Consider the following 14,194-nt stretch of genomic DNA (forward strand, 5'->3'; position numbering starts at 1 on the left):
CATGGATACTACCTTATAAATGATACCCCTCACATTTGTTGGCAATTTGCCATCCAGGGGCGCACAATCCCGATTGATGGTTGGATACACTTTACGATTTGGTAGAACCCAAAAAACAAAAGAAAAAATAACAAAAAAGAATAAAAAGGAAAACAACAAAATTTTTTATCATTAAATGATATGAATGTAAAAGAAATGGAACATAACATAATGGTGGACTCCTAGCAAGATGTACACAAAGCGATACTTTTCAAATACGAACAGAAATATGTAGGTTAGACAAGGCAGAAATAATGAGTTGATTTACATTAGAATCAAAAGTGATGAGCTGTAATACATCACCGAGAGGGGAGGAGAACTATAAACTTTACTTTCATTTATGTGCTTCCCACAAGTAGTCCTGAGTGACACCCTTGGGAACGGCGCGATACTCTAAAGGTTGAACGGACTGAAAATGTCCTCTGTTAGCACGAGCTGGTATATAGTCGGTACTTGTTGGTGCGTTTATAGGTTGCTCGACAGGCTTGTAGTAATTGGAAATCGGGAGATTGGTATATGGAGCAGGAATCGAAGAAGAAGAAGAAGGAATTGGTATATTACCAGCGTGGGCTGGCAATGCAAACTTTAACTGCTGTTGTTGCGGCGGAGGCAAATCGTGAAGAGAACGATGAACACCAGAGTTTCCTTGGTTTTCAAGATTTTTCCGGATTTTGTCTGCCGCATATTGTCGTAAATTACTGTCAACATCGGCGCCACCAAGAATCTTTTGCACAAGCGGCAGACCGCATATTTGGTCGTTAAGAATTTCAGGTAGCCTCTTGTCGTTGTCGAATATGGAGAACAGAAGTAATTGTTGAGCCTTAAAATCTTGAGACTGATTTATGAGTTTCAATAGCAACGATGATGCTGTCTTGTGGACACAGTAGTAAGCCGCATTCGGTGCCAGTCGATTAGCTAAAGCTTGGTAACGTCCGGGGAACCCTGATGATTCGATGACCCAATTTAACAGCAATGTACCATTTGGATTGGTTGCCAATACGGAAGTATGTTGAATCATGGATGCTGCGACCAATTTCTACAGGCATAATCATTAATGATATTTCTAAAAAGGATACGACAACGGTACTACGGTGACTTTAGCTTACCTGCTGTGACTTGGAAACATACGCATTTTCCAAAATGGCACGCACTGCTCGAGAGCCATAGCGTCCTTGGGCTACCTCATTCATATTCTCAACGATTGCCTCCACAATGAATTGATTGTTTTCATCCCCAAGTGCAAGACAACATTGTACCATATAGTTGCCAAATTGATCCAATAGCAGTGGTGGAACGTAAGGTCCAACATGGTCACGTATTAACTTCATCTATAAGGCAGGGCATTAACACAAATTTACTTATCTAGTTGTCAGTGTTTGCATCACAACATACCTGTTCTGGAGTCGATATACACTCAATGATCTTTTGAGCTGCCCAAGTACCGTTCTTGTGAATTCCAATGGCAGCAAGATGGGGTGCAATATATTCCAGCATCTTGGTCTTGATATCTTCGTGGCATAGCTCAAATAGACGTTGGACAACAGTATTGCCAATATAATCTAGTATTGTAAAGTGATCATATTAGTGTTTGAACAGAGAAAATATTACAATGAATGACAGACACAGGTGTCACGACTTACCGCTGCTCAGTTCTACAATCTCATTCATGCATTCTTCCGCAATACTATTCGCGTCTGCAGGATCAATGTCTTGGCGGTCCAAGCGCTTACGTAATTCTCGTAAAGCAGATGCATCCAATTTTCGCTCTGGCCCGAACTCAATAACGCTGGGAATAGCTTCGTGATATAATTTCTGTTTTACAAAATCTGATGATAGCAAGATGATTGGCTTCAGTACAAAAGGCGATTCAAACCATACCGAAAGCATGCTATATATCTGGTGAAGAATGGAAATACCTTCGCTAACGATATTCTTCTCATCTTCCTCAGGGGCCAATACTCTGACAATCTCCAGAAGATCAATCTTCATTAGTTTTCGACTTTCTGAACTGCTCGGTTTAACGATGCCATCCGAAATTTCTTCGCTTGGATCACGGTCTGGTATGGGCGTGGAGGTGGGAGCAGGAGCAGTTGGCACTTTGGCAAAGCCAATTCTTGTATTTGGACCAAGTAAATTGGTGCTTTGGACATGATCTTTGGCACGTATGGCACTTTCCAAATACTTGAAGTTCACAAAAGCACAATTTTTCTGGGTCAAGACTCGCGCAGATTCGATGTCTCCAAACTGCTTGAAAACATCATACAGGTCACTGGATGTCAACGTGATAGACATATTACCAAACCCTATACAGATCACAACCCATTAGATATCAAGCCATGGAAATGCAAAATTTAACTTCCACACCACTTACATAATGCTCTGGTCGGTTGCAAGACCGTCGAATCTGGTAGAGGACCATCGTTTTTGCCATATCCGATTCGTACAACTGTATCACCGATACGGCCGTTATGGAGTGTGAGGACGTCTTCCTTGGCACGTATGGCATCTTCAATGTGGACGAAATTCACAAAAGCGCATTCCTTGTCGGCAATGAGTCTGACACTGTCAATCAAGCCATATGGACTGAATGTTTGCAGCAACTGTTCTTGGGTCACGAGAGAGTCGACACAGCCAATCCAAAGTGATCTTGTAGGTGTCTAATGCAAGAAAGAATTTTCATCAGCATCTAAAGAAAAGCGCCACCTCTCGTTCACACGTCGTTCAACTTACAGCGTTTCCTGAGGAAGAAAGACCACGGTCCGTGTATGAAAACATATCCATGTTTTGCTCGAGTTCGACTCGGGCAGCGTTTTGTGCTCTTAGCCATTCGGTATCGCCCACTGAAAGCGCACGGTTTCGCGTTTGTTGAAAGGAGGCTCGTCCGGGCCTGGCCTGACTTTGTGTTTGGTACGCGTTTGAAGACCATTGTCCACTATTCATCATGTTATACGGGGATTCTCTAATTTGTTCAGGTACAGCAATGCTGACGGCTCTCGGTCTGTTTGGCTGAGAATTCAGATAGGACTCATTGGCCTTGAACGCACCGTTGCTAGTATAACCAAGCTGAGGTCCTGTCATGTTATCATAGACAGATGCTTCCGAGCCATAGGACATTTGAGCGTTATGATAATTTGAAATGGGGTTCTCGTTCGAAGACATGGAGGGCGGAGGTATGCTGCCATGCTTCGGTGTTACAACATCACTGTCGTCCAGTCCGAGCGAGGATAATGTTTGCACAATGGAGTTGGTATCTTCCTCTCCTAAGAGTTGATCGGTGTTTTGCATCATCTGTACTTGAGTATCCGCTGTTATCCAAGAGGTGCTGAAGATAGGATTCCCAAAAGCCGCCGATACCGACGCTGACGGGAGAGTGAGGGATCCAGAACGGTTCCTTCCACTGTTCAGGTCGTTCGTATTCATTATGGGATAATGAGTCTCGGTCATACCGATGGCACCATTTTCCGGAATGAACTGCATTGATGGCATGGTCCCTGCTCGACGTCGTCTTGCAGACTGAAGCAGATGATGCCGAGGATCATTGGTATTTCTAGCGTTCTTAATCAAAGCTTCATTTTCGATGGACTTTCGCATTAACGATATTTTGCCCGCATTATTACTATCCATGATACGTTGAGATGAGTCGCCAAGAGACATATTCTGACGTCTAGATATGAAAAAAAGAAAGAAAGTAATAATAAAATCTGATATTAGTTTGCAGTCCACATAAAAAAATACAGGAGGGAACAGCGAAAGGGGTTTACGTTAGACCAGCTGGATCTTGCCAATCATCGTTGTTATGATAGAAAGAGTGATTGCGAGGATGATTGATGGACATAAGCAATCTTTGCAAATTATTACGAAGTGGTAATTTGCTGCAAAGTTACTGAAGCATGCGAGGCAAAGCCGATGAGAACAGGGTAAGCTCCACTTCTGATATGTGTCGTCCCCATGGTAGCACAGGGCGGCGGTCACCAATTCGCAATTTAGCTTTTGGGGGTTTTTTTTCCTGGTCTCCGATGCTTATGGAAACCTCTGATGTGCAAGCGCTTTAACCGATTTAACATTTTTTGGCCGTATTAATGTTTACATAAGGTGTTCTTGGCATTAAAAATGGAAAGCAGTCTACAGTTGTAATACTTTAAAGCAGTGCTGCGCTGGCACAGAGGATCAGTGAAATATTTTCGTTGATTTGCAAAAAAAAAAAAAGGTCTATGTATATGCTCGTCAGAGCAGAATAATAATCTCGAAACATCCTTCTTTTAATCTAACCAAAGTTTCCATCCATGTACAGTGGATCGAACGGTTTGGTCACCTTGATCTTCCTCAAACATGACTCCCATATTTTGAGTCAAGAATTCCTCGGCATGGAAGCTATAGCCAACCTCATCCCAGTTCTCTGGGTCAGTGTCGGGATTGTACGGCCGTTGAGCTATTTCGAAAAATTGTACATCACGATGAGCAAGATGGGGTCGATGGTGGGTATAGAACACTAGAACCACGCCAGTCTTAGGTTTGATTAGTTCACGGCATGTTCTTAGCATAGCATGGTGCTGAGAGTGGTTGAAAATAAGGTCACTCAAAATGATGATATCGTATTTGGTTTCTTCATTTGGTAGCTCTTCTTGTAACGCACCAACTTTGGTACCCCATACATAGCCCTGCGTTGAAATGAAAATACACCAATGAGTTAAGTGTGCAAAGAAAAAAAAACTATGTATGAATACCTACCTTTACTGATACAGCATTTTGCTCATACAATGACGACAAATTAGTTTTGACATTGTACTCTATGTTTTCGATCAGTTCTCGATCGGGATAATCAGTAACAACGGTCTTTTTGGCGCCATTGATGGCTGCTATAAGGCCAGGAAGCGCTGCTCCTGCTCCAAGTTCTAGGACAGTTTTTCCGCCACACAGATCCTTGTGCTCATCCAAATAAGTTGCAAACACTTTGGCTGCATTCCACAGATAATGTGCCCAAAGGGGATGAGAGCCGACAAGACGTAATTCTAATTCGGAGGGAGTGCCTTCCATTTTATTTTGCTTAGTCTTTGCGATGGCTGCTGGTTGATGATATATTATGATACCATACCTTCCAGGACAAACTCGGGTTGCCGTTGAAACTTTTGAAAGGTGTGCTCTGGTTGCTTGACTTCTTCTTCGTCTGATCCCTAACTCTATCGATTAACATACTTTTGACAAATGTGTCATCCATCACAATGATGTCGGCTTACTCCAAACAAATCGGCGAAATCTTCTTCGTGATCACTAGTTGACATGGTAAGTACAAAAACCTTGAAAAAAAGTTTGACTGCTTTTCTTTCTTTATGCCTCAAGCTGGACAATTCGAATTTGCTTCATTTGGCGGAATTATTTTTTCTATAATTTCTTTCTTTCAACTGACTATCGTGTCACTCCTTTTTCTCATGCTGCAATGATAAAAACTTGGTACTTTAGCAAAAATGGACATATCAATCAACATTCTTTGGACAAAGTTGTCGCATAACGGGTCTGTTGTCATACCTAAAGCTCCAGAGCTTTCGGTATCCATTTCAAACTACTCATTAGCGGAATTATTGGTTGTCAGCGTACAAATATAAGTTTGGCAGTTTAAAATAGCAGATTGATAGAGCCAGGTCAATCACCATGCTGAAAATGTTTATTTTCCTGCGTTCGAAAACAGGCTTTTGTGGGTCCGCTAAATTTCCACTCAGCAATGAAACAGGATCGCGCGTCCCTGAATCAAAAGCAGATCAGAAACAAATAGTGTTTTGCAATAATATAGAAAGAAATAGAATCTTCATGTTGACAAAGGAACATTTTAGAATGGAATGGTCAGGAAAGCTTGCGTGCCTACTTTTCTATTTTACGCGGGGGGAGGTGACCCAGACCTACAGCCTTTCCACTCAATGGGGAAACAGGCTCCGGTCTACAGCATCAAATCACTTTCATTTTCTGAAATATTATTTTCTCTGTACTTCATCTCCCTAGATTTTTCAAACCTCATCTACGGCCACAGCAGTGCGAATACATTCAACCTATCATCAGCGTCTAGCGACCACTGTCATCTGAGAAGGACACCACGTGGTTTTGTAATAACGCCATGTCACATTCAAACAGTAATAACCCATACAGCAGACGACCAACGGAATCTCCATTCGAATCTTATGCTTTAGACGACTCCCAAAACTTTGACGAAAAATATTCCAACTCTCCATCTAGACAGGGTTATCATTCCTCTGAGCCTGGTAATTAATACATATCCCCTTTTGTTCGACGCTGCTAGATGAAAGTAGCATGCCTACATTTAAACACGGCTTAGCACCGTTCTCAACTGACCTTTCTTTTTTTTTATAAAAATAACTTAGACGATTCGAGCCATCAAAGGCAATTTGGATTCCATCAAGCTCCTTCCGTATCTTCTTTTGAATCTTCTCACAACCATCGACACTCAACCTACGCAACGTTTCAAGATAACGAATCGACCGAGATGCTTGAAGCGTCCTTTGGTGATATGAATCAATATGATTCAGAGTATTTAACTCAACCACCACCTCATGCTCGGAAAGGACCTATGCCAAACAGCTCTATGAATAATATACTATTAGGTCCCACCAATACCCATCAGAGTGAAGAATATCGATCGCTACAGGAGAACGACCCTCCCAGACGCCAAAGGTCACACCGAGCGCCAAGAAAGAAGTTTAACTTGAGCGATGCCTTTAAAAAGTGTTTCAATCGGCGCAAGAACAACGAAGCGGCTGGTCCACGTTTGATTTATATCAACAGCAGTGGTTTGAATGAGCAGCAAAAATTCCTTCATAATAGAGTTTTCACAGCAAAATACAGCCCGCTGACCTTCTTACCGAAATTCCTTTACATTGAGTTCAGCAAATATGCCAACCTTTTCTTCTTATTTATTTCTGGTATACAGGTAAAAACAGATGGTATACCTTAACTTGAGTAAGTCCGAACTCACTAACCTCGATTTTCTGTAATATTAGCAAATCCCGAACGTATCCCCAACATCCAAATGGACGACGCTGATTCCGTTGGTCATCGTTTTGTTCATTACCGCCATCAAAGAACTTGTCGAAGACTGGGTAGGTGCAAGGGATAAGGAACAAAAAGGTTATATATGATATCATCGGCTAATATACAACCAAATAGGGTGTTCATCGATCAGACGCTGAGGTCAACGCTCGTAAATGTAAAGTTTTGGTGGGCGGCCAATTTATTGAACGACGATGGCGAGAAGTGCAAGTGGGCGATATTTGCAGAATTGAAGGATCTGAGTTCTTTCCTGCGGACCTGATATTGCTCAGCAGCTCTGAGCCAGAAGGCCTGTGTTACATCGAGACAAGTAATTTGGACGGGTAAAAGTTTTATTTTAATTGAACGCGGGACATGATGGATTTATAGGTTGACACTTGTGTTTTTACTGCTTCTTAGTGAGGTCAACTTGAAGATCAAACAAGCATTGCCTGAAACAGCAAAGTATACGTCCCCACAACACATTTCTCAGCTTGGAGGGGTTGTAAAATCCGAACAGCCCAATAACCGACTGTATAACTATGATGGAACATTCTCCATACCGTCTAAAGAACTCGGCGGAAAATCAAAAGATCATCCAGTCGACCCCAATCAGGTTTTATTGCGAGGTGCGCAATTGAGAAACACCTCTTGGATTTACGGTGTAGTCGTTTTTACTGGACACGAAACGAAGTTGATGTTGAATTCGAGGTATGACTTGTATTATCGGACGTATAAAAAATGGTCAAAGGATTCAGTATATGCTAATGCAGTTGTTTCTTCATTTACGCAGCAAAAAACCTACAAAGCAGTCCAATGTCACCAGAATGACAAACCGCAATATTCTCTCGCTATTCGTTATCCTAGTCTTGATGAGTGTTGCTTGTGCAGCTGGTAACTTTGTTATTTCTGTGAGTTACTCCTTGTTCGTTTATGCACGCTACGATTTAATTTGTTACTAATGTCTTCATTACTTTATTTAAAACAGGTGCGTCAAGAATCGACCATGGGATACCTGAATTCTACAGCGACGAACAAAGCAGCAGAGTTTGGCAATCAGATTCTCACATTTTTGATTCTATTCAACAGTTTCATTCCCATTAGGTAAAACATCGTTTTCTTCCAATGTTTTTTACACCGTGTCCTAACCTTCTCATATCATTTCACACAGTTTGATGGTTACAATGGAGGTTGTCAAATATGTACTGTCAATGCTTATCGATAATGATCTTGACATTTACTACGACAAGACCGATACCCCAGCTGTGGCGCGCAGCAGTAGTTTGATTGAAGAATTAGGTCAGGTTGAATACGTCTTTTCCGACAAGACAGGCACATTGACATGCAACGAAATGGAGTTCCGTGAATGTTCCATTGCTGGTCTACGATATGCCGAAAAAGTCGATGCGGATAAGGCCGCTCGACCAGGAGACAATGGCGAAGGGCAATATACTTTCAAGCAATTGAAGGAGCATGAAACATCTTCTAAAAGCGCTCATATAATCAACGAATTTTTGACTCTCCTAATGACTTGCCACACTGTCATTCCGGAGAGGAACGAAGGATCTGACAAAATCACTTATCAAGCCGCTTCACCCGACGAAGGTGCATTGGTACAGGGAGCTTCCGAACTTGGATACAAATTTTATGGTCGACGACCCAATTCGATCAACTGTACAGCCCACGGACAAGAGCAGGAGTATCAGATTCTCAATGTTTGCGAATTCAATTCGACGAGAAAGCGTATGTCCGTCGTTGTTCGATGCCCCGACGGCAAGATCAAACTTTTCTGCAAGGGTGCCGATACTGTCATTCTTGAACGTTTGAGCGACAACAATCCTTTTACCGAAGAAACCTTGGTTCATTTAGAAGTATGTATTGTGATCCTGCAACGCAAAACGCTATCGGTACCATTTTATGCTGACCTCTTTTTATTTTTATTTTTAGGATTTCGCAACGGAAGGTTTGCGTACTCTTTGTCTTGCCATGCGTGAGATTCCTGAAGATGAATACACCCGGTGGTCACAAATTTATGACCAGGCAGCTACGACTTTGAATAACCGTGCTGACGAACTGGATAAAGCGGCTGAGATGATTGAACAAAACCTTTTCTTGCTTGGCGCCACAGCCATCGAGGATAAACTCCAAGACGGTGTTCCTGATACTATCCATACGCTTCAAGAAGCAGGCATCAAAGTCTGGGTTCTTACTGGCGATCGACAAGAGACTGCAATCAATATTGGATATAGCTGTCGATTGTTGAACGAAGATATGAGTCTCATCATATGTAATGAGGACAGCCATTTCAGTACCAAAACGTTTTTAGAGGCTAAGCTACATGAGGTGACCGAGGCTCGAGAACAGCACAGCCACTATGGCCGTGGAGAAAACCAAGGACATCATGAAGATCCTATGGCACTCATCATTGATGGCAGAGCATTGACATTTGCATTGGAGAAAGACATCGAAAGGATTTTCTTAGATCTAGCAAAACGGTGCAAGGCAGTCATTTGCTGTCGTGTATCACCTCTTCAAAAGGCTCTTGTCGTCAAGCTTGTAAAGAAGTATTCGCACTCCATCCTCCTGGCTATTGGTGATGGAGCCAACGATGTGTCCATGATTCAAGCAGCTCATGTTGGTGTTGGTATCAGTGGTGTGGAAGGTCTACAAGCTGCACGTAGTGCCGATTTCTCAATCTCCCAATTCCGCTTCCTCCGCAAGTTGCTTCTCGTTCACGGATCCTGGGCCTACCAACGACTCAGTAAAATGATCTTTTACTTCTTTTACAAAAATGTCGCTCTATATTTGACCCAATTTTGGGTAAGTTGATCAAGACAGGTTAACCATGTTTCTCTACAATTGTTTCCATCATATCTTACCATTTTATCTTTCATTAGTATGCTATCTTCAATGGATTTTCCGGTCAGACACTGTATGAGTCCTGGACTATGTCATGTTTCAACGTTATCTTCACCATTTTGCCACCTTTGGCCATTGGTGTCTTCGATCAATTTACTTCTGCTCGCCTCCTTGACAAGTATCCTCAAATGTACATGCTTGGTCAAAGCAATGAATTCTTTAACCAAAGGCGATTTTGGGGTTGGATTGCCAACGCTATTTTCCATTCTCTGGTAAGTTTACAAATTGAATTTGATCCACTTTATTGTATGCTCTCACATGCTAACTTCCATATACTAGGTTCTCTTCTTTGCTGGAATGTTGGCTTTCCGTGATGATGATGTTTTTACCGATGGATGGTCTGGTGGCCAGTGGTGGGTTGGAACAACTATTTTCACAGCTACACTGGCTGCCATTCTTTACAAGGGCTGCTTGATCACTGAGTAAGGATTATAAACCTTTTTCTTTTCAGCTTTGTGAAGCTTTATCTAACATTGCTTTTACCTGTACAGTACATGGACAAAATGGTCGGTCATTATGATTCCAGGTTCAATGGTGATTTGGTTCATTTATATGCCTCTTGTAGCATATGTCGGTCCTATGTTACCATGGGGTATCTTCCTAGAATACACAGGCATCATTCCTGTTCTGTTCGGCAATGTAAATTATTGGCTTTTCATTCTGCTCGTTCCTTTGCTCGCCAACACTCGAGATTACATTTGGAAATTGTAAGTGCTACTCTTTTACTGGGATATCTCCGCCTTAACATCACCGTATGTCCATTAACATGTGTCGTTTTCGTTTTCACAGCTACAAGAGAATGTATCGACCACAAATGTACCACTTTGTACAAGAAATTCAAAAACTTAACCTGCCAGATTACAGACCTAGAATGGACCGCTTCCGTCAAGCTGTGAACAAAGTTCGCAAGATTCAGCGTTTGAAGAAAACTCGAGGTTTCGCCTTTTCCCAGAACGAAACGGATCAAAGCAAACTCATTAGAATGTACGATACATTCAAGAGTAAGCCACAAGGATAATGTAAATTTTCCTTCATTGTTATCTAGACTCTCCTTTCGTCAACACCATATTGCTGGTTTGCGATTTGGAGCCTCCCTATTTTTTTTTCACTGCTAGCTTTCTTTTTGATTGCGTTGTGTGTACTGTATGTTCGTTCCTCCTGTAACAAGAGCTAGATATGTATGAAGTGCTTCGGAACGATCAGCATTGCATATCAAATTGCATTGAATACCGTAATAAAATGATTTCGTCTACAATTGCATACATCTTCGCCTTACAAGCCCACTTTCAGGCATCCACCCGCTTAATATTGTCAGCCCACAATATTTTTAAGCTTGCTGGCTGGAGGTCAGCAAGTGTCCAGGCTCTGTAGTAACACTATGTAAGCTTTAAAAATCTTTTAAATTGGTCAGCTGTCACGGATATCTATATGGTCCATGCAAAGATTATGAGGTAGAATATTCCAACGTATAGAGGTGTATTATTTGCCGCACAAGAATAATATTACAGTGGCACGATGTTTAGAGGAGAGGGGGGGGGTATGTACTGTTTGCGAGAAGCGCTTCAGATGGTGATAACCAGAATAAGCAAGATGATCAGCACAAGGATCAGGCAGCACACACAATAACCGGATTTTGATTCTGTATGACATTTGAAATACGTGGTGAGGATGAGGATTTCCTACACCAAATCCACCGTAATATGCGGTTATTTACCTTCTTCTTTCCGTAATATGTGCTTGACACGATTCATGGCTCGCCCAAGTCTGTTGGAGGACATATCCACATGTTGGTCCAGTTCATCTAATAGGCTGTTGAAGGCAAGTGGTGTCAGCATGACATGCATTACCTCTGGATTGACATTTGTTTTACACAACATACACAACGTGATCTTCCACTTCCTGGTGCATCGTCCCTGCAATATCTTTCAAGTTATGCAATGTACCAGAGATAGAATCTAATTGTGTATCCTGGTCTTGCATCATCATCTATTTGTTGAAAAATGTAAGTGAGCCTTTTGACCCTTCCATGGCATCTTTCTCATTGCATCCTTACCGCTTGTTGCCCACTTGCGTTGTCAATATATCGTTGATTTTCATCCGCAAAAGGGCTTGCGTCGTATTCCCCAGGAAGGTGCCGAGATGACGAACCCTTTGCAACGACTTAGAAAGCTATAACATGTTCCAGCTTCTATTAGGCGAAACCACTTACCTGATTGTTTCTTGGTGATGCCTTTCGAGGTGGATTTCTTATCGTGTCTTCCATTTCCCGTACAGTGTTTCGCGTTCGTGTAATAAAGTTGTTACGTGATTGTACTTCAGAGCCGGACAAGTTGAAAGCTTCAGGATGAGCTTGTACAGCAGCAATAGATTCCTGCAAGTCGTCTAAATCTTGGTTGATGGCTTCCAGCGATGAGGAAAGTTCGTCTGCCGTCCACATTAATTCTTCATTGCTTGGCGAAGACACCGTGTTGTAAATTCTCTTCCAGGAATCGAACAAAGCTGTGGCATTGTCGAGGGAACCTTCTACTTCTCTAATTGCACGAAAATGTCGAATATATAGTTAGAATAGACATTCTATTATGTGTATTCGTTCCAATAGTCGCCGACTTACTTTTTCACAACAAGGAAGGGATCTTGGGTAGCCATGACGGGATGTTTGAAATGGCTATAAAGTGGGGCCTTGTGGTCTGACCAATTGACCACTCATTTGCCTCAAATTGACCCCGACAAGGTCAAGCATAAAATTGATGCCCTGTGCATAATATTCTTTATGCCCTTTGCAGACTTTCGTTTGAATAGTTTGCATCGAGTAAAACGGCGTGGAATTATATTACACAAAACATAATCGTCCTGTCGATAACCAAACGACTGTGCCGTTCTTGCAGTGCAGTGGTGCTTTAATTTCGCCTTTTGACAACTTTTTTTTTGTACTTGTCAATGCTATGGCATGAGCATAAAGCATTCAGTCATCAGCTGTAATTACAGAGTATTATATCAATAACGTAAATTCATGCAAATACCGTATCAACTTTTCTTTCATCATTTTATCATGGTAATTTGATATTTGATTTTTGGCTTTCGCCTAGAGATTTGAAGAGCTCTCACTAAATTTCTTATTATCATCAACATGTATCATCAAATGTCAGCCTCGCTCTCCAAGAAAGTTTTTGAAAAGGCTGCGTGCCCCAAAGTCGTGGATGCTTTCCAAACTGGGAGGTAGTTATGAAAGAGCAAAGCTTTAACAAAATCGTCACGCTTGCAGTGGTAACTAAACCCACCCGGGTTATACAGGATGTTATGCTTTGAAAGCCAGAGGAGGGCCTCATAAAACAAGAAGTAGCCTTCCTATAGCAGTCTATCTACAGAATCGCCTAAAGTTTACGCTCGGCCACGACAATAGAGAGGCGAAAATCATTTTGAAGGAAAGATTGGTCAAGATCGACAATCGCGTCCGAACAAGTATGGTTTTTCCGGTTGGATTTATGGGTAAACCGTTTTAACCTCACGGCATGAATTTTTTTTTTTTTTAGAAAATGCGATTTATTGAAAATATTTTTTTTAATAGATGTGATTAGCATCGAGAAAATTGGGGAGCATTTTCGAATTCTATATGATGTCAAGGGCCGCTTTACGGTACATCGTATTTCCGAGGAAGAAACCGGGTACAAACTGTGCAAAGTGAAAAGAAAAGAGGTCGGACCTCGAGGCATTCCATATATCACAACGCACGATGGCCGTACTATTCGCTATCCTGACCCTCTGATCAAAGTCAACGATAGCGTGCGTATCGATCTAAACGACTTTCACATCATTGATTACCTCAAGTTTGGTGTGGGTAAACTATGCATGGCTATCGGCGGTCGCAGTGTTGGACGAGCAGGCCATATTATGCATATTGAAGCTCACATGGGCGGCTATGATATCGTGCATGTCAGAGACGCATTGGACCGCCAGTTTGCCACCACCATCAACAACATTTTTGTTATAGGTGACAATGCACGACCATGGATTTCCCTTCCCAAGCAGCGAGGTATCAAGTTGACTATTGGTGAAGAAAGAGATAGCCGTCGAGCAATGCAATGATTGTCCTTCGTGAACACAATATTATTATCCGAATAAAGCAATTTTACATTCAGCGAATAAAAATTGAGTCTGCCGTTTAATACTGGTCGCTGATTGGCTCTCAGTTCTAGCTGCACAGCCT

General features: G+C 41.9%; 6 protein-coding genes across 6 annotated transcripts; 2 read left to right on the plus strand and 4 right to left on the minus strand.

The window, feature by feature from the left end:
- Positions 1 to 12: 12 nt before the first annotated feature.
- K450DRAFT_236537 (uncharacterized protein) lies at positions 13 to 610 on the minus strand. Its single transcript, XM_051588272.1, has one exon. The coding sequence runs from the start codon at positions 207 to 209 to the stop codon at positions 30 to 32; it is 180 nt and encodes a 59-aa protein (XP_051445636.1). The 5' UTR covers positions 210 to 610; the 3' UTR covers positions 13 to 29.
- On the minus strand, positions 292 to 4,115 carry K450DRAFT_236539 (uncharacterized protein). Its single transcript, XM_051588273.1, has 8 exons — positions 3,801 to 4,115; positions 2,770 to 3,703; positions 2,411 to 2,696; positions 1,956 to 2,342; positions 1,680 to 1,865; positions 1,432 to 1,598; positions 1,146 to 1,367; positions 292 to 1,075 (listed from the first exon to the last, which is right to left on the minus strand). The coding sequence occupies exons 1-8, from the start codon at positions 3,872 to 3,874 to the stop codon at positions 374 to 376; spliced, it is 2,958 nt and encodes a 985-aa protein (XP_051445637.1). The 5' UTR covers positions 3,875 to 4,115; the 3' UTR covers positions 292 to 373.
- Positions 4,116 to 4,131: 16 nt separating this feature from the next.
- K450DRAFT_299379 (uncharacterized protein) lies at positions 4,132 to 5,325 on the minus strand. The gene is made up of 4 exons (XM_051593710.1): positions 5,274 to 5,325; positions 5,132 to 5,210; positions 4,768 to 5,066; positions 4,132 to 4,697 (listed from the first exon to the last, which is right to left on the minus strand). Exons 1-4 carry the CDS (start codon positions 5,316 to 5,318, stop codon positions 4,299 to 4,301), a joined length of 822 nt encoding a protein of 273 aa, XP_051445638.1. The 5' UTR covers positions 5,319 to 5,325; the 3' UTR covers positions 4,132 to 4,298.
- A 588-nt stretch (positions 5,326 to 5,913) lies between these two features.
- K450DRAFT_236545 (uncharacterized protein) lies at positions 5,914 to 11,392 on the plus strand. Its single transcript, XM_051588274.1, has 13 exons — positions 5,914 to 6,287; positions 6,408 to 6,973; positions 7,044 to 7,142; positions 7,210 to 7,415; positions 7,492 to 7,782; positions 7,865 to 7,982; positions 8,060 to 8,175; positions 8,243 to 8,942; positions 9,019 to 9,891; positions 9,969 to 10,202; positions 10,270 to 10,412; positions 10,482 to 10,697; positions 10,780 to 11,392. Exons 1-13 carry the CDS (start codon positions 6,143 to 6,145, stop codon positions 11,006 to 11,008), a joined length of 3,936 nt encoding a protein of 1,311 aa, XP_051445639.1. The 5' UTR covers positions 5,914 to 6,142; the 3' UTR covers positions 11,009 to 11,392.
- A 1-nt stretch (position 11,393) lies between these two features.
- K450DRAFT_236556 (uncharacterized protein) lies at positions 11,394 to 12,834 on the minus strand. The gene is made up of 5 exons (XM_051588275.1): positions 12,602 to 12,834; positions 12,200 to 12,521; positions 12,044 to 12,139; positions 11,870 to 11,976; positions 11,394 to 11,799 (listed from the first exon to the last, which is right to left on the minus strand). The coding sequence occupies exons 1-5, from the start codon at positions 12,634 to 12,636 to the stop codon at positions 11,697 to 11,699; spliced, it is 663 nt and encodes a 220-aa protein (XP_051445640.1). The 5' UTR covers positions 12,637 to 12,834; the 3' UTR covers positions 11,394 to 11,696.
- K450DRAFT_236561 (uncharacterized protein) lies at positions 12,602 to 14,136 on the plus strand. Its single transcript, XM_051588276.1, has 4 exons — positions 12,602 to 13,042; positions 13,137 to 13,206; positions 13,282 to 13,476; positions 13,556 to 14,136. The coding sequence occupies exons 1-4, from the start codon at positions 13,001 to 13,003 to the stop codon at positions 14,071 to 14,073; spliced, it is 825 nt and encodes a 274-aa protein (XP_051445641.1). The 5' UTR covers positions 12,602 to 13,000; the 3' UTR covers positions 14,074 to 14,136.
- The last annotated feature ends 58 nt before the right edge of the window (positions 14,137 to 14,194 follow it).

This window comes from Umbelopsis ramanniana (genome assembly GCF_025399195.1).
Source record: "Umbelopsis ramanniana AG unplaced genomic scaffold K450scaffold_20, whole genome shotgun sequence".
Taxonomy (NCBI): Eukaryota; Fungi; Mucoromycota; class Umbelopsidomycetes; order Umbelopsidales; family Umbelopsidaceae; genus Umbelopsis; species Umbelopsis ramanniana.

Excerpts from the sequence above, each read along its gene's own strand:
- K450DRAFT_236545 (XM_051588274.1), top strand. The coding sequence starts at position 6,143 with ATGTCACATTCAAACAGTAATAACCCATACAGCAGACGACCAACGGAA. Across the intron at positions 7,416-7,491 it reads GAGACAAGTAATTTGGACGG|TGAGGTCAACTTGAAGATCA; the intron begins GTAAAAGTTTTA and ends ACTGCTTCTTAG. Across the intron at positions 7,983-8,059 it reads CTGGTAACTTTGTTATTTCT|GTGCGTCAAGAATCGACCAT; the intron begins GTGAGTTACTCC and ends TATTTAAAACAG.
- K450DRAFT_236537 (XM_051588272.1), bottom strand. The coding sequence starts at position 209 with ATGTTATGTTCCATTTCTTTTACATTCATATCATTTAATGATAAAAAA.
- K450DRAFT_236556 (XM_051588275.1), bottom strand. The coding sequence starts at position 12,636 with ATGGCTACCCAAGATCCCTTCCTTGTTGTGAAAAA. Across the intron at positions 12,522-12,601 it reads CCCTTCCTTGTTGTGAAAAA|AGAAGTAGAAGGTTCCCTCG; the intron begins GTAAGTCGGCGA and ends TCGTGCAATTAG. Across the intron at positions 11,977-12,043 it reads ACGCAAGTGGGCAACAAGCG|ATGATGATGCAAGACCAGGA; the intron begins GTAAGGATGCAA and ends TTCAACAAATAG.
- K450DRAFT_299379 (XM_051593710.1), bottom strand. The coding sequence starts at position 5,318 with ATGTCAACTAGTGATCACGAAGAAGATTTCGCCGATTTGTTTGGA. Across the intron at positions 5,211-5,273 it reads ATTTCGCCGATTTGTTTGGA|GGATCAGACGAAGAAGAAGT; the intron begins GTAAGCCGACAT and ends CGATAGAGTTAG. Across the intron at positions 5,067-5,131 it reads ACCCGAGTTTGTCCTGGAAG|GCACTCCCTCCGAATTAGAA; the intron begins GTATGGTATCAT and ends ATAAAATGGAAG.
- K450DRAFT_236561 (XM_051588276.1), top strand. The coding sequence starts at position 13,001 with ATGCAAATACCGTATCAACTTTTCTTTCATCATTTTATCATG. Across the intron at positions 13,043-13,136 it reads TCTTTCATCATTTTATCATG|CCTCGCTCTCCAAGAAAGTT; the intron begins GTAATTTGATAT and ends ATCAAATGTCAG. Across the intron at positions 13,477-13,555 it reads TTTTCCGGTTGGATTTATGG|ATGTGATTAGCATCGAGAAA; the intron begins GTAAACCGTTTT and ends TTTTTTTAATAG.
- K450DRAFT_236539 (XM_051588273.1), bottom strand. The coding sequence starts at position 3,874 with ATGTCCATCAATCATCCTCGCAATCACTCTTTCTATCATAACAACGAT. Across the intron at positions 3,704-3,800 it reads CAAGATCCAGCTGGTCTAAC|ACGTCAGAATATGTCTCTTG; the intron begins GTAAACCCCTTT and ends TTTCATATCTAG. Across the intron at positions 1,599-1,679 it reads GATTGTAGAACTGAGCAGCG|ATTATATTGGCAATACTGTT; the intron begins GTAAGTCGTGAC and ends TTACAATACTAG.